This window comes from Aspergillus aculeatus (genome assembly GCF_001890905.1).
Source record: "Aspergillus aculeatus ATCC 16872 unplaced genomic scaffold ASPACscaffold_1, whole genome shotgun sequence".
Taxonomy (NCBI): Eukaryota; Fungi; Ascomycota; class Eurotiomycetes; order Eurotiales; family Aspergillaceae; genus Aspergillus; species Aspergillus aculeatus.
Window position 1 is genome coordinate 895,685 of NW_017962976.1, and position 27,949 is coordinate 923,633.

General features: G+C 51.4%; 10 protein-coding genes across 10 annotated transcripts; 4 read left to right on the top strand and 6 right to left on the bottom strand.

Annotated features, from left to right (window-relative positions):
- Positions 1–53: 53 nt before the first annotated feature.
- On the top strand, positions 54–1,085 carry ASPACDRAFT_56018 (putative TIM barrel metal-dependent hydrolase; the record flags this gene model as incomplete). The annotated part of the gene is made up of 1 exon (XM_020203082.1): positions 54–1,085. The coding sequence occupies one exon, from the start codon at positions 54–56 to the stop codon at positions 1,083–1,085; it is 1,032 nt and encodes a 343-aa protein (XP_020060885.1).
- Positions 1,086–4,938: 3,853 nt separating this feature from the next.
- On the bottom strand, positions 4,939–6,149 carry ASPACDRAFT_38106 (S-adenosylmethionine-dependent methyltransferase; the record flags this gene model as incomplete). Its single annotated transcript, XM_020200395.1, has 3 exons — positions 4,939–5,684; positions 5,787–6,047; positions 6,116–6,149. 3 exons carry the CDS (start codon positions 6,147–6,149, stop codon positions 4,939–4,941), a joined length of 1,041 nt encoding a protein of 346 aa, XP_020060886.1.
- Positions 6,150–6,555: 406 nt separating this feature from the next.
- ASPACDRAFT_38107 (ESCRT-I subunit protein VPS28) lies at positions 6,556–7,490 on the bottom strand (the record flags this gene model as incomplete). The annotated part of the gene is made up of 3 exons (XM_020200396.1): positions 6,556–6,963; positions 7,023–7,259; positions 7,329–7,490. 3 exons carry the CDS (start codon positions 7,488–7,490, stop codon positions 6,556–6,558), a joined length of 807 nt encoding a protein of 268 aa, XP_020060887.1.
- A 121-nt stretch (positions 7,491–7,611) lies between these two features.
- On the top strand, positions 7,612–10,186 carry ASPACDRAFT_109265 (mRNA-binding ribosome synthesis protein NOC2). Its single transcript, XM_020195368.1, has one exon. The coding sequence runs from the start codon at positions 7,705–7,707 to the stop codon at positions 10,102–10,104; it is 2,400 nt and encodes a 799-aa protein (XP_020060888.1). The 5' UTR covers positions 7,612–7,704; the 3' UTR covers positions 10,105–10,186.
- A 108-nt stretch (positions 10,187–10,294) lies between these two features.
- ASPACDRAFT_74183 (putative potassium transporter) lies at positions 10,295–13,271 on the bottom strand. Its single transcript, XM_020204139.1, has 9 exons — positions 13,139–13,271; positions 12,748–12,956; positions 11,830–12,686; positions 11,612–11,777; positions 11,394–11,562; positions 11,268–11,336; positions 11,206–11,216; positions 11,117–11,151; positions 10,295–11,063 (listed from the first exon to the last, which is right to left on the bottom strand). The coding sequence occupies exons 2-9, from the start codon at positions 12,919–12,921 to the stop codon at positions 10,493–10,495; spliced, it is 2,052 nt and encodes a 683-aa protein (XP_020060889.1). The 5' UTR covers positions 12,922–12,956; positions 13,139–13,271; the 3' UTR covers positions 10,295–10,492.
- Positions 13,272–14,114: 843 nt separating this feature from the next.
- On the bottom strand, positions 14,115–15,141 carry ASPACDRAFT_109268 (cyclic pyranopterin monophosphate synthase; the record flags this gene model as incomplete). Its single annotated transcript, XM_020195369.1, has 1 exon — positions 14,115–15,141. A coding segment is annotated over exon 1 (815 nt), but the record flags the coding sequence as incomplete, so codon positions are not given.
- ASPACDRAFT_74185 (molybdopterin cofactor biosynthetic protein) lies at positions 14,828–16,514 on the bottom strand. Its single transcript, XM_020204140.1, has one exon. It carries the CDS (start codon positions 16,075–16,077, stop codon positions 15,082–15,084), a length of 996 nt encoding a protein of 331 aa, XP_020060891.1. The 5' UTR covers positions 16,078–16,514; the 3' UTR covers positions 14,828–15,081.
- A 240-nt stretch (positions 16,515–16,754) lies between these two features.
- ASPACDRAFT_49025 (ABC-F family ATP-binding cassette domain-containing protein) lies at positions 16,755–19,374 on the bottom strand (the record flags this gene model as incomplete). Its single annotated transcript, XM_020202196.1, has 7 exons — positions 16,755–17,123; positions 17,187–18,281; positions 18,336–18,435; positions 18,504–18,696; positions 18,764–18,961; positions 19,047–19,233; positions 19,306–19,374. The coding sequence occupies 7 exons, from the start codon at positions 19,372–19,374 to the stop codon at positions 16,755–16,757; spliced, it is 2,211 nt and encodes a 736-aa protein (XP_020060892.1).
- Positions 19,375–21,047: 1,673 nt separating this feature from the next.
- ASPACDRAFT_109273 (general stress protein) lies at positions 21,048–21,482 on the top strand. The gene is made up of 2 exons (XM_020195370.1): positions 21,048–21,253; positions 21,328–21,482. Exons 1-2 carry the CDS (start codon positions 21,128–21,130, stop codon positions 21,454–21,456), a joined length of 255 nt encoding a protein of 84 aa, XP_020060893.1. The 5' UTR covers positions 21,048–21,127; the 3' UTR covers positions 21,457–21,482.
- Positions 21,483–25,029: 3,547 nt separating this feature from the next.
- ASPACDRAFT_74186 (bZIP transcription factor) lies at positions 25,030–27,705 on the top strand. Its single transcript, XM_020204141.1, has 2 exons — positions 25,030–26,370; positions 26,437–27,705. The coding sequence occupies exons 1-2, from the start codon at positions 25,374–25,376 to the stop codon at positions 27,282–27,284; spliced, it is 1,845 nt and encodes a 614-aa protein (XP_020060894.1). The 5' UTR covers positions 25,030–25,373; the 3' UTR covers positions 27,285–27,705.
- Positions 27,706–27,949: the final 244 nt, after the last annotated feature.

Sequence of the window (27,949 nt, forward strand, 5' to 3'; positions counted from 1 at the left end):
GTTGAACCTCATGTCCTGTTGACAGCTTTCCCTCATTCTTCGCATCACGTATCATGACTTTGCCCTCTATGACCAAAGTACTCACAGACTTCAAGCCCAGGGCTGGTCTCTTCGGCAACCCCCGAGTTCTACTCAACACTACATCGCTCAAACAAGACAAGAGCAGCTATCACCATAGAGATATACGCAGTGTCACTACACGGGCCTACCCAATCAAGCATCGCATACCTACAGGCACATGGGATGCGCACATGCACGTCGTTGACCCGCAGCGCTTCCCCGTCTCCCCCAACGCGGTGTACAAGCCTTCGAAGCATACGATCGAAGAGGCCATGGCATTCGAATCTTCTTTGGGGATAGGAAAGATCATTCTAGTCCAGCCGTCAATATACGGAACGGACAATTCCTGTCTTCTGGAGGCACTCAGACGCGTGGGGCCGTCTCGTGGGCGTGCGGTTGTGGTGATTGATCCAGCAACAATTGATTCTCAGACACTCGCAGACTGGCATTCAATGGGCGCACGGGGCGTGCGGGTGAACCTAAAATCAGTCAACACGGTGCTGGATGAACGTGACTTGACAGAAATGCTATTGCAACATGCGCAGGTCATCCGGTCCCTCGGATGGGTTATCCAAGTCTACGTCTCGCTGGACATGGTTCCGATGCTGGAGAAGATTGTCCCCCAGCTGGGCGTTAAGCTGTGCATTGATCATTTTGGAAGCCCCGACCTGGCAAGAGCTGACAGCTCTCTGCAAGGTGCATCGCCATTCGATCCATACAGCCTGGCGGGGTTTTCGTCTTTGATATCACTCCTTCAGGCGGGAGAGACATACGTCAAAATCTCCGCCCCGTACCGTCTCAGCAAGGACGGACAATACCGCGATTTGGAGGTAATGGCGCGAGAATTCCTGCGCGTGGCCCCTGAGCGAGTTCTCTATGCAACCGACTGGCCCCATACGCGCTTTGCTGGGATGGACATTGAGCCATTTACAGAAACGTGTCTGCGCCTGTGCGAAAATGTGCCTGGACTGGCAGATCGAGTATTTCGGCGGAATGCCGAAGAGATGATGGGGGAAGACGCATGATACGCTGATACAACCCGACCTTACGATTCATGAGTAGATTAGCATAATACCACACGCCATTGATCACATGCAATAATGCTCACCGGTAACATTGACGGCAGACTCCGAAACAATCAGATCAAGAATTACCATGTATGGATTGTCATCTCGGCCAGGTTCCGGGCCGCGGTGTGACCGGTTGAGAGAATAACCTTTTTTTCCCGTCGGGAACAAGGAGGCAGTTTGAATTGTTCCCCGGGTAATCCGCGGCTATCCGAACGGGCTTAACGCCAATCCCCGTTGCCGTAGGGGCGCCTTCCAGCGACACTATGGCAGTGCTCCTTAGCTTCGGGGAACCTCCGATCTGCGCTCCTCAACTATGGTTGACTTTTGTTTCGAACGCCGCCAGATGGATCATACTTCCGTGTATTTTGACCCTCCGAAAGCCTGTGGTCAAGTCTCTATCTATGTTACAACGACCATATTTGAACTCGCTACTGAAGCTCTACCGCTACACTACATGCCTTAGCCGGTTCTCTGCTCCGCTGTCCTCATCTTGGTTGAGTTCTCACAGCGCTTCTATAGGGCGGCGTGCAAACCTTATATTCACTTTATTCTTGAAATATGTCGTCGGCGGCACCGATTTTGTGATTGAGGAGCACATGACAGCTGTATATTTTCAACAGAATCTTGTTTTGAGCACAGGACCAATTCCCAATTCGAGAGCAGAACCGGTCATATCATTGCATCAATTTCTTGAATTTCTCACCCCAGCTTTCGATAAGCGGATATGATACCTACTCAGTAGAATTATTGATCTCACACGTTACGCCAAAATCTGTCTTCTGTGTCGAATCTTGAGAATATCTCCTGGATAGAGCGAATGGTCAAAATGCATAGAATGCAGAGTCATAACTCGACAATCGGCGAAGCATATTTACGTTCATGATGTCAGATAGTCCCAATACTTGTTTCTCGAACAACCAGCGCTAATTAGGAAAAGCTTATTGAGCATCACAAACAATATGGAATAAAAAAAACCCGAACAAAATCCCCGGACCTGGAATCAGGGTTAGACCGTCTACAGACTCAAATATCGAGCAACAGGCAACTAATAAATCCCACACCCATCTAATCATCTATCCGAGTCAGAAATGGAGGTTGTGAAGCAAACTCGGAAGCCTTTAGTCAACATTGTATCAAGATTCCTCCTCAAATCACGAATTGGCCTACTAGGAGCTCGTCACCTGTCATTTTTAGCTTGTTCGACGAAAAGCGCGCGCTATACCCGGGATACGAGGTCTCACCATGAATACCTTCATGAGTTGGATGCCCATGGCATGTTGCTGGCTCAAATATCTTACTACATTCCCTTTAGCGAAGAATACGAGCTATCCTTCTTGCAAGACTGCTATGATACCTTGGTGGAAACATGGCCGATCCTGCAGGGCTCCGTTGATATAAGGATGAGTTGTTTGCCGAATAGAAGTCTCCTTAACGGGGAAACCACTCATCGTTAAGGTTCTCCAGCGACGAGAGATAAACTATCATACGAGCTCCAAGATTCTTGGGTTTCAACCTATCAATATTGCACAACGTGATCTTGGTATATACGACCCCGTGCGCTCTGTGTGTTTCACGCCATCCTTATTACGCCTCCTTTCCAAATTGATAGCGAAGAAGGTCACCTTGGGAAAGCTGAGGCCCCGAGTGTTTGTTCTCAGCGTGACCAGGATGAAGGGGTGGTCTGTGATAGGATTCCATATTGACCATTCAGTGTGCGATGGTTGTGGTAGGCTCTGCTTGATTGTCTGATAGAGAACTGGGACATTTTGCTGATGCCTCCGCGGGGGTTCCCTCTTTCTCAGGATTCAACAAGATCATTCGTGCATACTGTGATATCATCCAAGGAGGAACACTTGGCCCCGACGGTAGAGTGCATGTGCCCGAGCAACTCGTTCGGAAATGGCAAGACGAGTGCATAGCTCAAGGCATTCGGGTGACTACACATGACACACTTACAGCTTGGATAGTACGAATAGTAGGTTCTGCTGTCATGAGTACTCGCTCAGCTAAGTAACCTGCGTTGACATCAACAATTCTGCAGGTATTATCAACATCCCCCGGCCCGAAGTGGCGGCCATTCAACATTGTTATCCCGATCAGGTTCCCCGCATTGCTCAGATACAGCTCATGCGAATGTACTCGAGAATAGCTTCATACTCTCTTCCCTGACTTTGAACCCAGAAGATGGAAACCTCTCGATTGCAAGCATCGCCAAGCGAATCCGCACGATGATCGATGCTTCCAGGCAGATCGACAATCTGCAGTCCGCCATTGACAAACAGGCCAGAAGCCGCTTCTCTCTAACATACCCCTTGACTAAGGAAGTAGGTTCTCCAGATCCGTGGCTGTCATTAACTTCCTGGAATGCGATCGCACCCGATGAGGTCGCGGCAGCAGCCTTCACAGCGCCTGGCAAGACCCGGTACATCTCATGTGACGAGCTGAAGGTTTTCCCTATGTTCGATCTCACGATCCCTAATCTGAAGAACGCCCCATGTTCTTTCAAGTGTCCGTGCGGTGGGTACTGGCTCCACGGGCCCCTTCTGACGCAAGCCTGGGATGCCGCCCATGCAGCCGTGGCTGCCGAGATTTCTGGGATTTCGAATGCGGATGCTGGTTCTTGTCTTGTAGATATCAAGTGCTAGGGATTTGCACGGCAACCACGCTACGCACCGTCCTATTGTGTCGTAGAGGGACGGCATCGAAGCAGCGTTCGTTCGGGTTAAGAGTAGAGGCTTACCTTCGACAGTACATTTGTGATGGTAATACATGTGGCATTTATATGAAGATTGTTCATCACAAAACATGTCAGAAAGGCACTTTACCATGGTCGATTTCATGCTTCAATGTATTCACCGCAAACTAGGGTCTGTCATCGTTTTGATTTCAGCGTGCGGAGTCCGATCATGTGCTATGCTTGAAGCCTGGAGTCGACGAGTGAACGTATTCAGGAAGAGAGATAGATTCCCAAAAGATACCGTAGGCGTCGTTATACGGTACCGATCTCAGAGTCCAATCTGATCTACAGCCCATCCTACTTTTATATGAAGTCTTGGCTACTGGACAGCAAGCATAACGGTATGCCCCCACAATAATGGCAAGCCCATATTCAACGGTCAATTAGACGGAACAGGTGCAATGAAGTATTGATGCAACAGCTGTCGAGCCCCTGCGTGCTTCCAGAGCACGAAAACAAGACCTTCACAGAAAGCCTTGATGAGGACGTGGATAGCTATCTTCTGACTATCTGAGCCTATCGGCGAGGGACTAGCTAGGGCTACCGAGGTGGGTGATGAGCGGCGGCCAGGGCGAGGCCTTAAGGACCGTCGTCAAGTCTGCTTTGAGAGCAGAATTTACTTCCTGCAAAACAATTTTCCCCTCTACACATCCATTTAGTGCTGACGTCGTGATCGAAGTGTGGGGAACTCGAGACGTATACGGCATAAGCGATATTTACTTTTTGTGAGTGATGAATGAAATAGATAGATCTATATATCGAGTCTTGAGATATGCTATATCTAACACTCTAAACACTCTCTTTAGCTCTAGATTCGCGACGGAGGAAACGGGCTCCCCAATGTGCGAATCGCCCGGCTTTAGTCGGTGTATAATCTCTATCACGCTAGTCTTCATGGCGTATGGCAGTTGCTGATGTTGATGCTGATGCTGATGCTGTTGATGCTATATATGGGGTGAATGTGCTTTCGTGACGTCGTGGCAATGTCTGTCGCTGGATGGATTTGCCTGGTCCACCACTTTTGGTGGAAAGGGAAAAAAGGACGGTGGAGATGGAAACTGAGTTTACAAGCTAAAGCTTCTCACTCCATCCCCAAACAGACCACCAACATCGCACCTCGAGGGCCCCGCCATCGGCCGACTCCCAATCATCGTAGCCAACCTCCTCGCCCTCGTCGACGACCGCCAGTCCGAGCTGGCCCATCCGCTGCCGGAAGTCCTGCACCTGCGGGAGGTACGCGTCGCGCAGGGGCATCTCGACGACAACGCGGGCGTTGAGCCCGCGGCTGAGCCAGTGGGTGACCGTGTCGACAAGCCACTTCGGGTGACTAGGCGAGTACAGCGGGTCGGCGGCGAGGATGAGATCGTACTGCTCGGCGGGTGCTGGGAGGGGCGTCGGCGGCACGGACCAGTCCAGCACGCCGGTGGTGACCGTTGCGCCGGTGCGGTTGAGTAACTCGACGTTAAGGGCGGCGTTGTGCGCGAGGTTGGGCACGATGGCGGGAAGGTCGGTGAGGTGGATGCTGGCGGAGGGACCGCGGAGGGCCGCAAGGGAGAGCCCAACAAGCCCCGTGCCGGCGCCGAGTTCGAGCGCGCGGAGAGTACGCTCCGGGTGGAGCTGCGGCGTGGTGGTGGTGGTGGGGACGAGTTGCGGGGGGGATTCGAGGAGGGAGTGCAGGCGGATGGAGAGGAGGTAGGACGACACCCAGGTTTTCATGCCCAGGTTGTCGCTGGTCAGAGATGGTTCATGCAAGGTGAGCGTGTATTCTTCGCCATGGGAGGTCGGGATCATGAAGACTCGCGACATGGCGGGCATTGCTATGTGGTGAGTGTCAGATCGGATCCTCTATTGACCCAGCCAGCCCTCTCCGCCGGTGATGATGATCACGGCTACGACAAGCTACATTTCGTTCTACGTACCGGTTCGACCTGAGCGCTCACTGAGTCTAGCCGCAGCGGCATCCCAGACAGCCTCTCGAAGCTCCTCGGTGTCGAGCCATGCCAGGGGACTCGAGATGATCGAGGTCAGATAGCGGGTGATACCGGCCGGGTGGACGGTCTGCGCCTTCACCGCTTCAGGGGCTGTGAGACCAAAGCTTCGCGGCTTTGTTGTCAGAAGACTGAGAGCCTGGATGAGTTCAGTGCCTGAGGGCTGAGTATGGATCTGAGGAAGATCGAGCACTGCGACGGGCTTATCAGTTCATTATCGCTCCTATCTATCAGGGGCTAAAGCGGAAGGGCAAACGCACCGTGAATAGGCTCATCGGGATCGGCGCTGATCATGATGTCGGTATGCGGAGGGACGGCTTGACTGTGCTGGATGCGATACAGGATGGTATAGAAGTTGGTGAAGCAGCTCTCTTTCTTTTAAGCCCCGGATCTGTGGCGAAATGAGCGATGGGGATAGAAGATCTGGGCCTGCAAAAAAAAGTCGAGATTACCCAAAGAGGAAAGGCTGGTGTGCGTTGTTCCGCGGATCGGATCCGCTCCGGCGGCGCAGTTGAACCTTCACATCCCGAGATAACCAGATAACCACGTTTTCCATCTGATCAAATATACACAATCTGGAAATAACCATCTGGACATGAAACAAAACATGGAACAGTCGGTTGGTATCTAACCCCAAACGCCCAAGCACCAATGCTGCAAGGTAAAAGACATTCACCCCCTCCGATCTCAATAGGCCGACTCAGCCCAGAGTCGATTTGAAGCCCATGTACGCTTGCTCGATGTCAAAGGACAATTCTCTAGCCTGATCCTCACTGAGCTCCTCGGTCGCTCGCATTTGATTCAAGGTGATCAGCCACTGGATAATCTTGCCCCGGTTCTCAAAGTCCGCGTCTGTCACCTTGTTGACGGACTGGATCACTTCCGAGAGCAGAGGGTGCAATGCATCTTTTGAGACCATGTTCAATTTCAGCGCATCGAGGAAAGTTATGAAGTTCTCGGTGGCTGTCAGAATCAAAGTGCCAGAAGCGCCGCCTGGCGGACCTGTTGCTGCCGGGGCCATGTTCGCCGCGGGGGTGCTATGAGTGGCTTGTTCCACTGTGGCGGGGAGCCCGATTCGTAGACGTTCAGTGGCACGGGGGCATTCCAACTAGAGACGCGCATAAACAATCAGCCATGAATAATCCAAACTGATGAGGGTATACTCACCCCCCATTTTCGCTTGAAAGTCTCGAGGTCGACGAATTCTCCGGCGACGATATCATCTCCCAAGCTAGACTTGTACTGCTTCAGTAGGCGAGTGCAGGTCTCCGTGTACTCCGATTCCGTGACCACGTCTCTGATATACGCCTTCTCAAGGCCATCCAGAGTGACAATGATACTGTAAATCTCCGCCAGGGATTCGTGAAGATCGCGCTCCGCCGAGCTAGAAGCTAGCTTCACTTCCTGGCATTGCGTAATGTGACCAGTCAGCCAGCTGCGACCCAGCAAGCAGACCGTACGGTTCTAGCTTACCTCATCGAGGTTGATGGACGCAGCCAGCGCCGGGTTAGGCGTATAGCTGTAAGGCGTTGGAGCATACGACAAAGGCCGTTGCGCGTACATGGCTGAAGCGAGTAAGTCGTGGTTGATTGACAGACAAGTGATGCTGGGACTGGACTGGCCGGTGTCCCGCATGAGGGGAAACCAACCCCCAAGGCGGTCACCCGATTAAAGTCACCGCTCACCGCTCGATTCTGCCGCAACATGTATTTTTTTCCGTTCTCCAGATTTTTTTTCCCGGTTCCCTGAGATTTCGCGGGATTCCTTCATCTCTTGAATTTCTTCCCCCCCCAATTCTACACCTATTTATCTCTCCACGAAATTCTCGTGAAGGGAACATTCCGGCATCATGGCTGGAAGTCAGAAGAAGTCCACCAAGAAGTTCGAGAAAAAGCATCTAAAGGATGTTCTCGAGCGTCGAAAGGCCACCGCCAAGATCAAGCAGCGCAACCACCTGAAGGAGAAGCGTAAGGCCGACAATGCGAAGCAACGCGCAGAGCGGGAGGATGATGCGGAGGAAGACACCGAACAGGTTCAGAAGCAGAAGGACTTCGCGGAAATGAACGTCGACGATTTCTTCGCGGGCGGCTTCGACATCCCCGATTCGGCGGCCGAGTTGAGCAAGAAGGGTCGCAAGAAGGCCGTCACCCCCAAGATCGGCAAGCGCAAGCGCTCCGAGGAACAGAAGGGCGAGGAGGCCGCTTCTAGCGGTGCCGAGGAAGATGGCAGCGATGCCGAGGGCAGCGGCCCCGATGACTTCGAGGCGCACAAGGATCAGCTCGAGGCATTGAAGGAGAAGGATCCGGAATTCTACAAGTACCTGAAGGAGAACGATGCTGAGCTGCTTGACTTCGGTGACCACGGCGACCTTGCTGAGGTCGACCAGCTGAGCGAAGAGGAAGAGGAGGAGGAAGGTCCCGCGAAGAAAAAGAAGAAGGGCTCCAAGGCCAAAGCGGAGGTGGAGGAAGAAGAGGAGGAGACGCAAGACAACACATTGACCCTTGAGATGGTCCAGAAGTGGCAGAAGTTGATGGAAGAGCAGCACTCGATCCGGGCGATGCGCCAGGCGGTCCTGGCCTTCCGCGCAGCGGCCTACGTCAGCGAGGGCAACGAAGAGCACAAGTACCAGATCTCCGACTCGAACGTCTACCACCAGGTGCTCGTCACGGCGCTCAACAACATCCCGCGGGTGCTCTCGCACCACCTGCCTGTCAAGGAGAGCGTCTCGGGCAAGGTGCGGATGTCGATGGACTCGAAGAAGTTCAAGACGCTCACGCCGCTCATCAAGTCGCACACCTCGTCGGTGCACCAGCTGCTGACCAACCTGTCGGACGAACAGACCCTGAAGCTCACCCTCTCCTCGATCGAACCCATGCTCCCCTACCTCCTCCAGTTTCGCAAGCTCCTGAAAGTCTTGATTAAGACGATCGTCGGCATCTGGGCCGACGTGTCCACGACCGAGGCCACGCGGATCACGGCCTTCCTGATTCTCCGCCGGCTGATGGTCATCGGCGACGCCGGACTCAAGGAGGCCGTCCTCAAGGCCTCGTACGAGGGCGTCGTCAAGGGCAGCCGCAACACGACCGTGCACACGCTGGCCGGCGTGAACCTGATGAAGAACTCGGCCGCCGAGCTCTGGGGCATCGACCAGAACGTCTCGTACACAACAGGCTTCAGCTTCATCCGCCAACTCGCCATGCACCTGCGCAGCAGCATCACCAACACCTCCAAGGAGTCCTACAAGACGGTCTACAACTGGCAATACGTGCACTCCCTGGACTTCTGGTCGCGTGTGCTCGCACAGCACTGCGACGCCCTGGTCGAAGCGCAAGCCGGCAAACCCTCGGCCCTGCGCCCGCTCATCTACCCAGTGGTCCAGATCACCCTCGGCGCGATGCGCCTGATCCCGACGGCCCAATACTTCCCGCTCCGCTTCCAGCTAACCCGCGCCCTGCTGCGCCTCTCCCGCGCCACAGGCACCTACATCCCGCTCGCCTCCGCCCTCCTGGAGGTCCTGAACCTCGCCGAGATGCGCAAGCCCCCGAAGACGAGCACCCTGCGCCAGCTAGACTTCAGCACGGCGATCCGGGCGCCCAAATCCTACCTGCGCACGCGCGTGTACCAGGACGGCGTCGGCGAGCAGGTCGCCGAGCTCCTCTCCGAGTTTTTCGTTCTCTGGACCAAGCACATCGCCTTCCCCGAGCTGAGCGTCCCCGTCGTCGTCGCCCTCAAGCGCTGGCTCAAGCAGGTCAGCGCCCGCTCCGGTGGCAACAAGAACACCAAGATCAACCAGATGATCCTGCTGCTCGTGCAAAAGGTCGAGGCCAACGCCCGCTGGATCGAGGAGAAGCGTCTCGCTGTCACCTATACCCCCCGCAACCGCGCCGAGGTCGAGTCCTTCCTTAAGGATGTCGACTGGGAGAGTTCCCCGCTCGGCGCCTTTGTTAAGTCCCAGCGGAAGCTGCGCGAGGAGAAGGCCGCGCTGCTGGAGCAGGGCCGGTTGGAAGAGGAGAAGCGGCGCGCGGAGGAGAAGGCGGAGGCTGCGAGGGATGTGATTATGGATGATGTTATCAGTGAGAATGATGAGAGTAGTGAGGATGATGACGACGATGAGGAGGTGGAGGTGGATGGTGTGGATGCTTCTTCTGATGAGGAGGGTAGTGAGGAGGAGGAAGAGGAGGAGGAGGAGGAGGAAGAGGAAGAGGAAGAAGACGAGGATGAGTTGGAGTTCGAAGAAGAGGAGGATTAGATTTTATCCTCGAGTTTTTTTTTCTTAATGTTGGTGTTTGTTTATACCTTATACTCTATGTAGCTATCGGGAAACCCACTGCTTGTTTTTTTATGTCAATATGAAAAGTTCAAGATCAATCCTCGTGCTACATTTGTAGATTCTTCTCTCATTTGGAAAAAAGAAAAAAAAAAATAGCCCATCGATGGCTCGGAACTTAAATAGCATTAACTTTTATAGCTATCGATATAGTCGGAAATCAGGAGAAACACACAATGTGGCAGAATATCAGAAGGAAGCAGTAGCCAAAACATGCAAAAGATCAAATCACGGACCCCAAGCAAATCCTCCCCTCACACAGGGCAATCCCACTCAGCCCAACAATTTCATACCCTCCAGTGCCCAGGATCTAAACCGATCCAATGGGCATCTTCTCCGCTCCCCACGCACGGGACTGCTCCCGCCGCATCGCCGCATCCTCTTCTTCCGCCCACTCCAGCGACTCACTGGGAAGCATGACGGCGCGATCGATGGCAACAGGGAGGCCCCGGTGACGACCCCGCAGGGTCACCGCCGCCAGGATCAGCTTGCTGATGGGGTGCCAGGCGCCGCAGAAGGAGGCGTTCGAGCCTGGGTAGCCGACGCTGACACCCACGCAGCCGTAGGCGGAGACAATCTCGAAGATGATGTTGAAAGTCGAGAAGGCGACGGGCTGCTTCGAGAAGTGGTCGGATTCCGCGACGCTGATCAGGAAGACGGCCAGCGCGATCCACCAGAGATCGTGGCTCAGCTGGGAGCGCAGCTGCTGGTGGACAAAGTAGCTCCGCGAGGCTTCGGGGCTGGATCCGTCCCGGCGGCCGAGCATGCGGTGTCGGATCAATTGGATCACGAGGTTGGGCTGCGTGCGCGATTCTTCCTCGCCGTCGGTGGGCTCGTGGGCAAAAATGCCTAGGGACCGTTCTTCGTAGACGTTGGTGGTTCTAGATGGTTGTTAGAATAGATTGACCCAGTTGTAAGGGACGGCTAGACAAACCTCATAGTAAGCAGCACAGGGTATGCTGATACATACTATAGATAATGGTTAGTCTATGGCACAGCTAAAAGCTTTTTTGAAGAACGAACCATCATAAGAACTAAGAGATGTTAGCATTTGTTGACAATGTAAAGTTCGGAAAAGTGCCTACCATATAGGACAAGCAACCCCTGACGGAGATCGGCTATAGTCACAACATAAAAACCTCCCGCACGAACAGCTGCAGACGAAATTGCTTAGCTTAGGCTCAATGAACAGACGGTTTTGTGCAACTTACCAGAAGCCTGGAATAGACCATCGAGAACCCGATAGGCTGTGGGTAAGCTTTCAATCTCTTGGTTGCCAATGGCGAGAACCTCGAAGGCCGCCCAGTCTATAGCGTTGAAAATGATAATAGTGGCCAGGAGGAACCATGTATGGCGTCTCGGAAAGAGGTTGGTATACACCTTGACGAGATTAGTATACTATGCATAGATAATTGTAAGTTGCACATACTCTTCGAGGATGATCAAGGATGAAGTCCAGAGTGACTCTCCACGTGGCCCACGATGGGGAGTTTGGCAGCACGCATTTCATGACCCAGATAATGAAACGCAGGAAACACGGATAAAGAGTGTTTCCGGCCAAAATAAGAAAGCTCATGGTGAGCAATGGGTAAGCACTGATGGAGTCAGCTGACTTCCGAGGTATAACATCACGATAAATAGAAATACCTTCTTTGAAATGCAACCATGTTGGCATCCAATAGCGACATGCCGCTGTTGACGAAAGCGGATACCGCGAAGAAGGCGCCTGTCCAAAAAGGCGACAGCCCGTTTTCTCGGGCTTTTTCTGAATGATTGACAGCGACCCAAGTGCCCATCCCAACTATTCCACAGATGACAAACACGACCCAGTACAGAGTCACAATGACCAGTAGGAAGGACACAGCTCTGTACTCAACGCCTCCTAACTTCTCTCGCTCCTCGGGAGTAAGCCCGTGGAATTGAGAATTGCGTGAAATGAGACCCTTGGACGCGAAATACTTCTGCGTTCCTTTCAAAATGCCTTTGAGCGCAGGCATATTGTCTTCTTCCTCTTCTCGCTGTGGCGACGGCGGAGCGACATCCCGAGGGTGATTGTTCAGATCCATGCGAGCCCCGACCCCTACCATGGGAAAGACGCGATGATGGTGCTGATGTCGATTCTTCAAATGACCAAGAGTGACCTGGTCATCATCGATCCAATGGATCTGGTCCTCGTCTGAGGACGACGCATTCGCTTCTGCAGCTGTGACACGGGCTGCCACCGTGATCTTAGATTTGTCAAGAACAAATTCACCTGACTTAAGTGACTGCTCATGCTCTTCGACCCGATTCTCATTGATGGGCTCCAGTCGAGCGATTTGGCTCGAATTTTCAGTCGACGAAGCGCTTCTTCTTTTACGCTCATCCACGATATGTTTGAACTTGGACTGGAAGGCATTTCTTCGAACGAAGAGCACCGTGATGGAGATCATAATTCCGTGTCCCAGCAGGAGCAGCGCGAAGAGGATGGATTGCTGGAACGAATTCAACTTGGACAAATCCACCTGGACAAAAGTCAGAGAAGATTCTTGACGGGACTGGACTCGAGAAATGCTGGGAGCGTACAGTATTCAGCCCAGCGCCAGTCATGGCACTGACGCACATAAATAAAGCGTCGACATATGCAATACTGCGCGCAGGGGTGGCAGAACCCCAGAAGATAGCACTGCAGATCAAGGGTGTCGCAATGAAGTAGGCATAATGAAGCGTGAGGAAGTTGAAGGGCGGAAGCACCGCCATGATGCTCCGTCCGAGGAACCGTCGCGAGTTCCAGTCTGTGATGATGGCATGTTAGCAATTGTATGTCAAGTCAAGGTTGCTGAGCCTCGGGGCATCATGTCTTAGGGCTGTTCTAGCCTCCAGATCCTACTTGCACCTTTCCAGACGCAAGGGATGGTGAGACAAAACATAGAAGGAACATGGGCCCGATGCTATGCAAGGCATAGCATAAACTTACTTGTCATCTTGATGGATCAAATTATCCGAGTGTATTGCAATTATAGAGGGATGAATTAGGCCTCGCTGGCAACGAAGCGGGAGCCCTGGCCTCGAGCTACCGGCTTCGTTTATCGTAATGAAAACCACTCGAGCTTTGGTGGTTGGATGTCTCTTATTTGGTGATTGAGAGGGGAGGGGAAGCGCACACCGCTACCCACAAGGACTTTGCAAAATCTGTATCAATCGTAATTTTATCCGAAATTTCATTGTTTGAATCCTTGTGTGATGTGCTGTAAAGCAGTTGAAAGAAGTCACCAACGGAGAGATGACTCGGAGAGTAGAGAAAAAGTGGTTAAATTGGTGATGAATGGTGGTGGTGAGAATGGTGGGCGGAATTGTGGCGGTTGTTGTATAGTAGTAGTGATGAGTTAGTAGTATAGGAGCGGCACAGCTAGCACAGGGATCGGGAAATGCCAGTACTCAAGAATAATCAGGAGTTCCGTTATCGACAAGATTAGGCAGGCGATTTGATAGTGCAGTGTTTGATTGGCGTAGATCTTTGCGAATAACTTCTTAGTTAAACAAAGGTTGGGTCAATAATCGGGGGCAAAGCGTATGTTATTCCATTTTTAAAAACCTTCACGGTAGACAAGAATGAGTTGGTTGAAAGAAGAGTTAAGAATTGGGAACCGGAAAAGTCAAGAGGGAAAAAGGAACAGAGCGAGCGAGAGAGAAAAGGGCAAAAAGTTTGGTGTGGAAAGGCGGCGGGCCGAGAATCCAAAACTACACAGTAAGGCGGACTTGGCTTCTTCACCAACCGTTGGGCCACTCGTAAGGCTGGCGATCATCGATCAAAATAAAACGGCCAATACACGTCACTCCAACCCTTGGCACGATAGAAAATTCGATGCTTTTCGACTGGCTTGATTACTCAATTACTCGAGTACTGTCTTTCAACGAATAAATTACACACATACCCCCCATATCCATCAATCAATCGGCCTCATTCAGTTTCTCCAGTGCCTTTGACCACTTCGTGGCGAACCCAATGCCCACTTTTACCCCCCTTTTTCTCCAACAACTTCACGCCACCGATCACCATGCCCTTATCCACCGCTTTCAGCATATCGTACACTGTCAGGGCAGCTCCCATCGTAGCAGTCATCGCTTCCATCTCGACCCCCGTTCGTCCCAGGCAGCTCACGGTAGCCGTGATGTGCATCGCCCCATGGCCCACTGAGCCGTCCGAAGCACGCGCTTCCGCAGCATCAGGGTCCAGTAACCTCACATCCACCTCGACGCCCGTGATGCCAATCCCCGGGTGACAGAGGGGGATCAGATCCGGGGTTTTCTTGGCAGCCATAATGCCGGCGATGCGGGCGACACTGAAGACGTCTCCCTTCTTGGTACCACGGCCCTCTCGTAGTATCTCCCACGGCCGCGGGTTGGAGAACTGCACCACACAAGTAGCTGTGGCTTGACGTTTCGTCACCGGCTTCTCTGCAATCTTGGTCATGTGCACGTGCTGCGAGCTGTTGAGATGGGGCAAGTCTGGATCAGAGGCTGTGGAAAGGGAGATCTTGGAGTGTTCTCTTTCCAGATCTGGGTTTGTCCGTTGGGAGTCTGCAACAGACGGGTTGTCTTTACGGGCACGAGAGTAATGTCGAACTTGTGCGGCAACCTGTGGACCAGAGGAGAGTAGGTGTACAGGAATCCTTCCCCATGCAGGTGATGCCAACCTGGTTCGTTGACTGTACGAAGAAGTGGCATTGATCGAATTGCCCGTAATTCCATTATCTATAACCCATCCATCAGCACGCATCCCAAAACCTCAATCATCATGTAGTTTCCAAAGACCCCCTGGTTCACGAAACAGACTGAGACACCTTCTGCATGCATTGATCATAATTCATGAAAGTCATTCGCCCAAATGCAAATATCCAAAAGAAAAGGAGGCCGCGCCTACCCACCGATGAGGATCATAGGGCGGTTCTTCATGTTCTTCAACTCGCCCATGCCAGCATGTTTCGCTTTCTTCCGTTTTACCGCCATGCCAATGATATCGAGCAATTCTTGTTCTCGCTGTGGGACTTCAGTCGCGTTGGCCGCAGATTCCAAGAGTCGCAGATTCTTCATGGTTTCTTCATCAATAGGCTCGCCGTTGTTCTCTTTTCTGATGATATCGCGGAGCGACACCTCTGCATTGCCAAACAAGCAGACCTTGAGGTTCCCGTCACAGGTAATGCGCAAACGATTACAGGTCCCGCAGAAGTTGTGGGTCATGCTGGTAATGAACCCAATCCGACCCTGAAAGCCTGGCACTTGATACGTTTTGCTAGTGTCATTCTTATGATCTGCAGCCTTCTCCAGCGCGGGATACTTCTCCCGAATGATAGCCAGCATCTCCTGGTAGGAGACCATCTTGCCCTGGCTCCATTTGTTGCCGTCAAACGGCATGTACTCGATGAAGCGCACCTCGATGGGATTTTCACGCCCCATTTCAATGAACGGAATGATCTCCCGGTCGTTGAGCCCGCGCATCACAACACAGTTGATTTTCAACTTGATTCCCGCCCCCAACTTGTTCATCTCGAGAATGCGGTCGATGCTCTTCATCACAGCATCGAAGCCTTTTCGCCTTGTCATAATCTGAAACTGAAAGGGGTCCAAGGTATCAAGACTGAGGTTAACTCCAGTAAGTCCTGCCTCGGCCATGGCGTCCAGTTTGCGGTGCAGGGAGATTCCATTCGTCGTTAAACATAGCTCTCGGAGACCGTTCCGCCGCAGCTCGCCGATGGACTGCATTAAGGGTACGATATCCTTCCGAACGGTAGGCTCACCGCCAGTCAAGCGGATCTTTGTGACACCTTGCGCGACAAACAGCGACGATAGATAGACGATCTCGGGGGTGGTGAGGAGGCGGCTCGGTGGCGATAGCTCTATACCTTCTTCGGGCATGCAGTAGAGACATCGAAGATTGCAGCGCTCGGTCACGCTTATTCTGAGATAATCATGTTGACGGTTGAAGCTATCAGTGAGGAACTCCGAGAAGGGTTTCGCGGACTTGAGAGCCGACCATCGCGACGTGGAAGACTTCGAGGATGGGGAGATTTCAGTAGTGGGCAACGATGTCGTGAGTGAGTCTGATGCGGTAGGTCGATCAACCGAGACTGGGTTGGAGTTTGTATTGTGCCTTCGAAAGTGTGGCCGAATAAGCGTGCTCGTTCGGGGCTGACATCTGCGGGGAAGTGAAAGAAGGGGCGCAACTCCCCGCCTGCGCAATAAGAGTTCATTCATCCTCGGCAGGGATCTCGTTTCAGCGGGTATCAGATTCTGGCATCTTGCTGTACCTGCGAAGCGCTATACAGGTGCGGGTGCATGCAGGTGAAGAAAGCAGGGACTCGAGAGATGTTTGTTAAATGAATGGCTGAGGGGGAATGTCTTATCATCGCGGGCGCTGGGATTCGCCGCCATCTCCGCGGGTTTTCGGGGTTTGCCGCTAACCAGTGGGTCACGTGCTATCAGTATATCTTTTCTTGACATCGACCATTTGACAATAATAACGTCGGATCTACTGAGCAGAATCTTAATATAATTATCTGACCTCTTAGCACACGAAACTACGGAGGAGCCCCTTAGCTCATTGTTGGCAGCATTTTTCGAACTGCCTTCGCCAAGCTTCGTTCGTACTGCTCCACACCTTCTTCTTGCTCTCGGAGCTTTCCTGATTTCAATACATGTACGACACGTCGTTGGCTGGAGAATGTATTCGATGCCTTGTCCTCCTCAGATTCCTCGTCTCTGCCTTCTTCCAGAGCTCGCTTGCCTTCAATCACGGAACGTACCATATATCGGTCATGGGACACAAGCAAGATAGCCCCATCGAAACTAGAAAGTGCAGCAGAAAGAGCCGTCACGGTATCGAAATCCAAATGGGTTGTAACTTCATCCAGTATTAACAGCTGTGGACGGGTCCAAACGACCCTCGCCAAAGCTAGTCGAACCTAATCGGTTAGAGTTATTCAATCACCTATAGCAGAAGGTTGGGTTTTTGATATGTCACTTACTAGTTGGCCTCCTGAAAGTCGACAGACGGGTACATCAGACACAACTCTACCCTGGAGACCTAATGATGACAGAAGACCTCTGAGTTCGCCCTCATTGAGTGCGCCATTGGCCTCTGATGCCATCAGCGTTAACGCCGTCATATCAAGCTTCGACCGGCCTTGTTCCTGAAGCTCTTCGATGGAATGCTGTGCATAGTACCCGTGCTTCAGTCTCGGATGTCTCATTATTTTGCCATGTGTCGGTGCTGCGCTGCCAGTCACGAGACGTATCAGCGTCGACTTTCCGCATCCGTTGAGACCCATGATGCCCACACGATCTCCCTTGTGCATCACCAGTTCGATACCATCAAGCACAGAGGCCTGCTGCTTGTTGTATCGGAACCCAATTCCTTCCATAGAGACCAAAGGACCGGGGAATCGTAAGTCGGATGCTGAGGGTAGAACAATGGACGGTTTTCTCTCGTCCACTGGCACCTCGATCTCTGCCCGCGCGGTGAGGTGAAAACCAACCAGGTCCCGATTCAGCTTGAAACGGCCGCCGTTGGCACTGACTTGTACGCCCATGCGATTGTCAATCTTCTTCTGTCGCGACTTGGCCTGACGTAATTTGTTCTCGTCACCTGTCTTCTTGCCTGCCTTGATGTTCTCGCGGATGGTGGCCTCCATGTGTGCGGTTTGGCGTTCCTGTGCTTCCTTCATGCGGCCCCAGCGTAGCTTCTGGTCTTCGACGTCTTTCTCGTACGCAGACAGGTTTCCTCTGAAGTAGGTAAGCTTCTGGTCTCTGAGGATAATAATCTCCTCGCAGACGGCATGCACGAAATCTCTATCGTGCGAGACCATGAGAATTGTTGTCTGTGAACTTTCACGGAGCCCTTGGAGATAGTTCTCCAGCCAAATGATCCCTAAGAGATCGAGATAGTTGGTCGGTTCGTCGAGGATCATGATATCGGGAGATTGTATCAACACGCTAGCCAGCATGCATCGCATCCGCCAGCCGCCGGACAACTGGCAAACAGGCTTGCAGAGTATCTCTTCGTGGAATCCCAAACCACGAAGGATCCGACGAGCTTGCTGCTCAGCATCGATAAGTGTCATCTAAAGCATTTAGTGATCAGTAAGGGTCAGGATTGAGATGATGTCGAAACTCACAGCCTCAACCTTATACTGCAACTCTTGCAGAACCTCCATTGCTGCTTGCGTGTCTTTCTGTATCGTGTCGGCATCGATAGATTCCTTCGCCTGGTTTAACCTAGAGCAAGAAATGTCTTTAGCTCAATTCCTTCTTGACTCAGATCCTGAACAAATCCTGAAACTTACAACTCCAGCGATGCCTCCAATCTCGCTTCAGCGGATCTCAATTCTTTCCGTGCTTGTAACCCTCGCGCTCCACTCCTCAGATTGACCATCTTCTGTGCTATGAAGAGCTGCTTCTCCACATCATCATGGCGTACTGTGCGAATAGCCTTCACAGGCTGTAGCGGATCGTCGGACTCGAAACTCTTAGACAAGACTTGAAGGGTGTATACGTCAGGAACACTGCGGCGCGAATACAAAATGCGAGGATTCGCGGGACTCACTATTCATCTTCCTCATGATTTCATTCTTATATTCATTGCCTGCCAGCACATACTCCAAGATCGGCAGATGCTGTCTCTTGTCGCTCCTATCCTCTTGAGCTTCCTCATCACTCCCGTCATCCGTCTGCTGCATGATAGCAATGCGCGTAGCATGTGGGATCCCAGGTACCAACTTGTCGGCGATAGCTCGCAGTAGTGCTATTGAAGAGAGAATCAGTATTCGTTCATGGGCCGTCCTACCACGGATGACCAGGGCCCGTGAGGACATTGGTAGACAACGCACTTGACTTTCCAGTCCCATTACGACCTACTAGTCCATAGTGCACACCTGCTTTGAGACGCAGATGCGCATCAGAGATCAGTTCTTTCGCTTCAGCCTTGGCCTTTCGTTTCGATTTGAGGTCTGTTGCGGCGGATTCGGCATGGTTTTGTGGCGATGATACCGCGATGGTGATTCCTTCTACATCCACCTATCGTACTCATGAAGCTAGCATTAGATATAAACGCTTGAATGCAGATAGACATGGGTTAGAAAAAGCTACCTCTTTTGAGGCTTGATCAAGGACGTGGAAGCGGGTTTGCTTGCAGGTTGCGATTATTGTGGGATGCATGATAATCATCGAGGTAAGGACAACAATGGTGAGGGTATATTAGAGATAAGAGAGTGGGATTTTGTCCAGCAAGATCGATTCCCTTGTGAGTGGTGAACGCAATGTCTCTGGAGATTGTCTCATCGTATACTGCCTGTATATATACATCGTCCACGTAGTTCATGCAAGCGAGCGATGAACAATGTGAATTCCGTCGCCAAGTCCACAACTAATTCGCCATTAACCAAGAAAATGATTCGGAGTGTTTCTCAAGGAGACTAAACTCCACTGTTTTGGACCTTTGAGTCAACCGGATGTTAATTATTCTCTGATGATGTCTCTCAAGACTATGGAAAGTGCCGTCGGGGTCCGAAAGAGGAATAGCCGCTGCGTATCATGGCATGGCTTTCGCCCCTTGACAGCCGAGGCTTTGCTCTGAACACAGGGACTTTCCTGCAGCAGTCATTTTCCGGTCCTCTTTGACGTTGCCATTCATGTTGATGTGCATAGGTTGGTTTAGGAGAAGACTTGGGCGCTGTCCTATCTAGACTGAGTTTCAGGAGAGACCATGAACAGCCCATGGTTGCGAGTATTTGGCCAGTGTTGCAGTGTTGAATGAAAACAGGACCGACATTTGTTTCTTCCGACCTTCTTCCGAAAAGGAAGATTCAAGATCTCTCAAAGACTATATGCTGGTCTGCTTCAACTGGCGTACCATCATGGCTGCCTTCCAAAAACCAAGATAGTGACTAAGGCATGTCCTTCATGGACCACCGGGTAGCCGAAGTCGACGCGATAGACCAGAAGATGTAAAGAAGCGTTGATACCAACCTGACTCGCTTAGATACAGTAGGTTTCAGGGACGAAGAGAATCTTTACTATGATCGAGCACTTAGCCATGGAACCAACTGGTGCATGTAAGGGCAGTAGTTGACAAGCTGACTGAATATTGAAGAGCATCAAATGTCGCCAATGACTTGAATGCAGCTACGACAGTTTGTGTGTCCAAGTGAGATATGCACAGGTCAACACTAAACCAGCTCGAGTCTTGAATCCTGAATGATGGTTCTTTGATCTCGTCGTTGAAGTTATAGCATTCCCGAAAGCCCTGGAGAATTGTTGAACAAGTCGAACACAAGAGGCCTCGAATCTGCCATGCAATGTCTATTTTCTCGCTTCAAGTCAATCTACGTCTGCCCCGGCCTGAGAACAATGAATACCTCCATGCAGCTCGCTCACCACCAATGATGACATATTCCAATGACATACTGCAATATATACCTGCCTTACCGCATCAAGCGTCTATCGAATACTCCATACTGCATTAGACGTATTCGCTCATTTCTCAATCGATCGAGCACACCCAAGCATAACAATATCCAACGTGATGATGATGATGATGATGATGATTGAAACAAGGTACTGTACCTAGACTCTCCCATCGGCGACCACGGATAGAGGGCCTCGATCTCCCCGCGTGGCAACCGAACAACAAGAATGAGATCGATCGATCAGCCATCCGAGAACAATAAGTGATATGATTCTTGCATCACAACGCCCCAAAGCCTTTCTTTTCGACGAGTTCCAAATCTGATGTCAAACGGACAACATCATGACTTCATCCTCGTTACCCGGAACACTTATAAGGACCAGCTCAAGAATGACCAGAGTCTCAAATAAATCCAAGGAATAACCAACCTTTCCCAACATCTACCAATAACTTTACTACAAGTACTACAAGAGCCTACTATACACCATTCCACAAACCAACACCATGGCCTCCAACACCAACCCCGGAAACTTTGCCAACCGCTCCCACGAGGAGGTTCAAAACATCGCCCGCAAGGGCGGCCAGTCGAGCCACGCCGGCGGGTTTGCGAGTATGGATCCGGAGAAGCAGGTATGTCCTGATCCTCCATCCTATCTCTACATGTCGAACTCGGGAGCCTTGACAATTCTGACAAAGTATCTCAGCGCAACATCGCCTCTCAGGGCGGCCACGCTTCCAGCGGAAGCTTCAAGCCCGGCGACCCCAAAGCCCGTGCTGCGGGACAGAAGGGCGGTTCAAAATCCCAATACGACCAGGAGACTCCTGATGAGTAAATTCTGTGTCTAGTTGACGGACGGGGATTATGATGATTATGTTTTGAGATACGATTGACGATGTAACAATATGATGTATGACTATTGATATTTTATCGTATTTTATCGGACGAATGCTACTATCGCCACTAGTGTGAGCGAGTGATTGATCTTTTTCTTTGTGTTGAGGGAATTATCTGGTCGCATTCCTGGCTCTGATTTGTGCGTCAGATGCAATTGGTAGATGAACATGGCAAAGTCGATTCGATTCGATGGCAGCAACAATTGAGTTACTTCAAAAAGTTCTGCTGAGGTAATGGTGGAGAGATCTGCAATACGTCGTGAAGACATCACTCCTTACAGTTACCCGAGCCCTTGCCGTTTTCAGTCATTCTCGCTTTTCTCATCATCTGTAGGAAGAGGAGCATGCTCCTTCCTCGTCTCAGACTTTTTCTTTCCGCAATTGAGCGGTTCGAATTGCAGTATGAACTTTGTGATTGTGTGGTGGTGGCAAGTCGCTGCTAGTATGGAGCTTCGTCGTATTCTGCTCAGCCACGAGAAACCGTGTCCGACGCTTAGCTCGTTCTACGGACGGTCATATGTGTCGACTAGCTTGTACCTTTTTGGCATATGCGCGGAGGTTTCCATTGACCATGATCTGCCGATAGTCGAGTTATTTTGGTGATCTCTGCTCGCTTGAACCAATGCGTCTTGAAGCAAACGACCGGGACCAAGTGCCGTACAGTAGACCATGTACTAGTATTCTCCGGCGAGCAATAGCCGAAAAGTGTGCCCATCACAAGCCCAGATAGGCAAAAGGAACGCATGAGTATGGATCCATTGTGCGAGTTAGCCTTGTAGGGCCGAGTTCCAGAGGCAGTTTCTGGCCGACGGATGCTGCTGGCAGAACACTCTAGACCAGTTACGGGACGTCAGCATAAGTCGAGATCTTCATCAGGGATTGCCAGTATTCCATCTAAGCCTGATCAAATGCCGCTCTCAACTGAGCATTGTTCAGGAGACGACTCGCCACGTGAGTCTCTGCTCGTGCGAGAACAGCGTCAGGAATGAGCGTCTCGGCCGCAGATCGTTTCGGATAGTGTCAAAGAAAATCTAGCTCAAGCACATACACGGTAGAGCTTGAGACTAGAATTGTCTATCGTGTGGTTGTGGGTGGTTTCTTTCTTCACGGCCGTACTGACTAAGCGGCAGTTGTGATGTTGTTTGGGACGGGGATTCGTCTCAATTTCCTAATAAGGTTATCGTGATGCTGCGGCTAAGGGTCAGTTTTGAGGCTTAAGGGGGTGGGTTGACTAGGGTCACGGTTCCATGAAAGGAAAATTTTAGGCCCAGCCAGCTTCAAGCCTACTCATAGTCTCATACAAGCCCCCTTCTAGTGTGTCCTTCTAGAAGGTTGTCTAAACACAGAAAAGATGGAACTCTGGACTTTGGCTAGGCCAATGTTTGATCTGAGTTTGCAACATTGTTTGTGTATTCTTCAGTTTCGAGGCTCGACCAGGAAATAGATTTTCGATCAACGGATGAGACTTATTCCACTGTGCCAGCTTAGTCTTACAAAGTTTTTGTCCCAGATTGGTCTGTGGTATAAGGTTGGCACGTTTTAGATTCTTGTTACGGCCGGCCGAAAGACCTCTTGAACAATATGATCTTGCAAAGCGCACGGGAAGGTCTACTTGAATGGGATATCATCTGATAACCCAGATGAATCAACAGCAGTGCTGATGCGCCTGGTGTCACAACTCTACACAACATACGGAGTAGGGCCGAATGACTTGCTACCAGGCTGGAACCTGAAACGGCCCCAGAATAAGGGGTAGGCGGGATTTCTGGCTTCTGCACTCCTGCTAGACGAGCAGTGGGGCCCGAAGCGACGGGAGAGGTGCCAGTAAAAAGCAATAGCGCCGAGATTGACGCCCATGCCCCGACAAGTTGAGCGAATTCGAGACGTGAGGGCGAACGGAGCAAGAATTAGCCCTAATCCGAAACGGGCGTCAAGTGCCGATTCTTTGAATGGTGCAGAGTGGCTAAGCCGCTAAGCCCGCGTTCACCCGCCAAGCTTTTCTCGGTGGGAACTGGGAAAAAGACACTTGGTCAGGCCAGGTAAGGCCCAGCAGGGCTGTTTATCCACCCACGATCCATTTCCCTGGATGACCTTACAGTGTAGGGTGTGCAGGGGACTAGAACAATTGGAGAGGGAGTCGAGATTCATGACCCTCTTTGGATCACTCCATTGACCTCACCTGGAGGATACAAGAGAGTGGGTGCGCTGTCGCAATATACAGGTTGCATACTTGGTTGGAATCAGAATCGGCGTCAACTGCGTGGTTCGAGCCCGGAAGTTGGTCCCCATCACCCCGGGTTTCATCCCATCGATGGTGGTCGATTTGCTTGCCGACGTCCCACTGCATTCGAACATCAGGATAGGTTTGCAAGTGTTGGAATTTGCGATTTATCCAATGCATTTCTTACTACTCCGTACACAGTAAGTAAAGAGTTACTTGGTACACCCCAGCTGTATGATGATTGAAGGAGTTTTTCATGAGCACTCGGCGGATGATCGCCATTGGTTCGAACGAGCCACTAACGTCATTAAGTCAAAACTTATCTGGATCAGAATGTGAACGATGTTGCCGAAGGATCTCCTATTGGCCACCGCATGTCGTGGCATTGAGATCGTACTCCTCGGCCGCCGTTTCAGTCAATCGAAAAATCGCCTGGATGCGGCGTAGTGGCACAGGGGAGTGGAAATTAATGTGAAGCCGACAAGCCGTGGCCCGTCAGTTGCGCGAGGTTGCGAGAGAGAGTTAGGGGGGGGAGAACAGTCAATCAGGGGAGGAGGAAAAGATGGACGGCCCTGCGAAAACTTGATGGGGGCGCACATACCTCCCGCACTGGATGGCCCTCATTCCTTCTTAATGAAGGAGTATTCTAAGTTCTCCCTTCCTTTCAGACAATTTTTCAGTCGATGGTTGACATGATCTCATTTGACTTGAATCAATGTGACAAAAGGCCAGATAGACTGATCCTAGAGGCAAGAGAGAAAATGAGCATACAAGCTCCGTAGTAAACAAAAGTAAACATGCAATCTTATCAGAAGATCTCCTACTTACTATGCATGCGGTACCTTTTTTTTTCACCTCAATCAGGTTATTTCGTCTTGATTATTATTGAAGGTTGTTTTCTGCCCTTCCGGGGGGTGAACGGCTCACTAGCACCACCAGCACCACCAGCAGAGTAACGGTGGAACGAGCTAAATTGTTCTCGGTGGAGCCTAGCGCCAAGGGTGGATCCGCTAGCCCTGGCTTGACTTTGTCCAGCCAATGGAAACCTCAATTGGAGCGGGGCTCCGAGCAACAGCTCCGCTGAGTCATCAAAGGACGCGCAAGCCTTTTACACCTGATTTCTATTCCTGGTCCTTCTCACTTGAGTCTCCTGGCGCCGTTCCCTCTTCGTCTCCAGTTCACCTTTTGCAGTCTCGAGTCTCCAGCAGCCAGCTCCATCCATCCCCATAGACGGGGCAACCTCTTCTACGCCTGCATCCCTCATTAATTCCCTCTCCCCATCTCACCACCACCGCCTTCCTCCTTCACACAACATCCCCCCCTACTATACTGATCCTCCATTCTTCCTCTTCCCATTGAGTCTGCTTTTACTCTTGTACAATACCCCATTTGCCTCCTCACATCTGACCTCCCAACCACACCATATTCTCCCATCTCTCGACTGCGAGCCCTTCCCGACTATCGCTTCGACTCGACTACTCCTCATCGTCTCTCGTTATTCCTATCCTTGACCGACCCTTGTGACTCTCGTTTGCATTCGACACTGACACTGACTGAGACACCAATCCCATCGCTATCAACGAGTCTTCTTGACTATCGTCTCGCTTCCTCCTTACCAACCACAGTTTTGTCAACATGGCTACCTTGGCGGAACACCCGGCTGTCGCGCCTTCAACCTACGAACAAGACATTGAATCGTTCCTGAATCTAGACCAACTTGCTTACACTACCGCGGAAACTGCTCGATCAAAGACCGCACTCATCACCCAACCCACTCTGCCCAGCACTGAATTCAACGCAGGCGATGTACGAAGTGCTGGTTTCGCTTCGACAAACCCAACCCCAGTCGCGTTTCAGGCCCCGAGTCACCAGTATGACGAACATAAGCAACAAACCGGCCTGCCTCCGGGCGCCTTAGCTCATGCCATGACATTCAATCACATGAATGGAATGGCATTTGGTGGTGCAAGCCCCAACTACCCGATCAGTGGTGATATGTTCGCTGGTGGTCAGATCAAGCGCGAAGATGCTCCGATGGATTTCAACAGCCCCCCGACACGGAACCCTTCCGAGATGGACCTGGAGTCTGACAATATGGGAACCGCCTCGGCCTACTTCCTTTCGCCGAACCCTAGCAACAGAAATCAATTCGTGGATCCAACCGCCTTGAGCGGTCATGAGGTTGTTCCCGCTGGTCCTTCCACACAAGTAGGTCGCATGTATCCTGGTATGCACCAGCAGCAAGCTGCCATGGCCAAGGCGGCACAACAACAGAGACATCATGAATTCCTCCGTCAGCAGCAATTCCAGCAGCAACAGCGTCGATTGGATGAGCATATGCATCAGCATGGGGCTCCTCACAGCCAGACTCCTCGTCCACCCAACCCACTGGTAGAGGAGCGGATCTCGCGGCTTTTGCAGCAGATGCGTCAGAATGCCATGGGCTCCCCCGATGATTCGCCGTCTCCTTCTTCATCTCTGCCTCAGATGGCCAAGGCCAAAAAGGACGAGCAGGACATGGATGAAGATGAGCGCCTCCTGGCCAGTGAAGAGGGCAAGAAGCTTAGCAGCAAGGAACGTCGCCAGCTCCGCAATAAGGTTTCCGCTCGTGCCTTCCGTTCTCGCAGAAAGGGTATGTACCAATGACTTTTTCTTTGAAAGACAAAAATAGAAGGTTTGTAGCTGATAGAATTCGCAGAATATATTGGTCAACTCGAAAGTGAGGTGGCCGCCAAAACCAATGAAGCTCATGAGCTTCGTCTTCAAAATCGCGCCCTATTTGAGGAGAACGGTCGTCTGACTGACCTCGTTCGCACGCTCCTGTCTTCGCCTCATTTCGGCCAGGTTCTGGACGAACTCAGCGTCGGCGGTGTCCCGATGTCCAACCAAGCGCAACCACAGCAACTTCCTCAACACCAACATCAGCCGCTGCCTCAGCCTCAACAGCAATCAGCACACCCTCAATCACAACCTCAGCAACAACCACCCACCATGTCACAACCACCTATGCAACAGCCTTCTCAGGTTGGCATGGTCATGGTTCCAAACCAGGGACTTGATGCTTCTGCTATGGGCATGAACAATGCTGGTTGGAACTCGGGCATTGATATGAACTTCGGCAATGCCTCGGTCTTCGCCGTACTGGAGGTCCCTGAGCCAATTATCGACTCCGAGTCTTTGTCTGGAAAGTCTTCCACTTTCATGGAGTCTTGCCTTCCCAACATCTCTGGTGCAAAGAGTGAAACTCCTGTTCTTGAGTCTCTGCCCGTGGACGCTAAGGGGCCCGTCACTGTCGGCGTCGAGAACCCGGATGTTAAGATTGACGAGTCTGATCCCGCTTTTGCCCTATTCCTGGACGCGCCCCGTGCTTCTTCCTCGGATTTCCCCGCGATCTCCTTTGGGAGTATTTCAGAGAAGCTGACAGCTACCTTTGAGCTGGTGGTCGAGAACCAGCCTCAGGACTGCGACACTCGGTTTGCTCAGTTCTGCCACAGTATGGAGGCCGCCTTTGAACGTGTTTCCTTGATGACTTCTCACCTCTCATGATTCCCCTTTTTGCAACTTGAATTTTACAATTTTGCGTGATGTAAGCCTGCTCGTGGGTTGGCTTTCCGAAATACTCAGGTGTAGACACCGATGTCTCTCTTTCGTCAATGATTTTCTTCTCAAGCTCTCATTCATCTGCTTAAAATGCAGTCTCTTGCACTCAATCTGGGTTTCCTTTACTTTCCCATTTTTCCATTTGTTTTCTTTCCTTTCTTTTCTTTTTGCCTTCATTACCTGCCTCTAGATGCTGGAGGTCTCGAATGCGCTTATGGGGTTATATGGATCGGTCTATTTGGATGCGAATTTTTTTCAAGGGACGGACTTACAGGATGGAAGGTACTGGGTACTGGCGGATAAGGAAACACAAGGCACTCAATACAGAACATATTCAAAAGTTGCTATCAAATATACTGTAAATATGATTGGAAACGAAGCCTGGACCGTCGTCGTTAGAAGTATTTACATGTGTACCTGGTGCTCAGCTATGTAGTACTAGTCGTAACTTGGTACATAAGATAAGGTGGTCACTTGGCCAATTAGGTCGATGGAAAGCAGTGCGGGTGGAGCTTTTCCCCGACTCGATCGCCGCGGCAGCTTTTGTGAATTTCTGCTTTGCCTTTCCTCCTTCTTCAATCAAGTCATCATAGTCGGACAATCGGCCTAGC

Excerpts from the sequence above, each read along its gene's own strand:
- ASPACDRAFT_74186 (XM_020204141.1), top strand. The coding sequence starts at position 25,374 with ATGGCTACCTTGGCGGAACACCCGGCTGTCGCGCCTTCAACCTACGAA. Across the intron at positions 26,371-26,436 it reads CTTCCGTTCTCGCAGAAAGG|AATATATTGGTCAACTCGAA; the intron begins GTATGTACCAAT and ends TAGAATTCGCAG.
- ASPACDRAFT_74185 (XM_020204140.1), bottom strand. The coding sequence starts at position 16,077 with ATGCCCGAAGAAGGTATAGAGCTATCGCCACCGAGCCGCCTCCTCACC.
- ASPACDRAFT_109273 (XM_020195370.1), top strand. The coding sequence starts at position 21,128 with ATGGCCTCCAACACCAACCCCGGAAACTTTGCCAACCGCTCCCACGAG. Across the intron at positions 21,254-21,327 it reads GTATGGATCCGGAGAAGCAG|CGCAACATCGCCTCTCAGGG; the intron begins GTATGTCCTGAT and ends AAAGTATCTCAG.
- ASPACDRAFT_74183 (XM_020204139.1), bottom strand. The coding sequence starts at position 12,921 with ATGGCGGTGCTTCCGCCCTTCAACTTCCTCACGCTTCATTATGCCTAC. Across the intron at positions 11,778-11,829 it reads ATGGTTGCATTTCAAAGAAG|TGCTTACCCATTGCTCACCA; the intron begins GTATTTCTATTT and ends TGACTCCATCAG. Across the intron at positions 11,064-11,116 it reads CCTGTGCTGCTTACTATGAG|AACCACCAACGTCTACGAAG; the intron begins GTTTGTCTAGCC and ends ACAACCATCTAG.
- ASPACDRAFT_109265 (XM_020195368.1), top strand. The coding sequence starts at position 7,705 with ATGGCTGGAAGTCAGAAGAAGTCCACCAAGAAGTTCGAGAAAAAGCAT.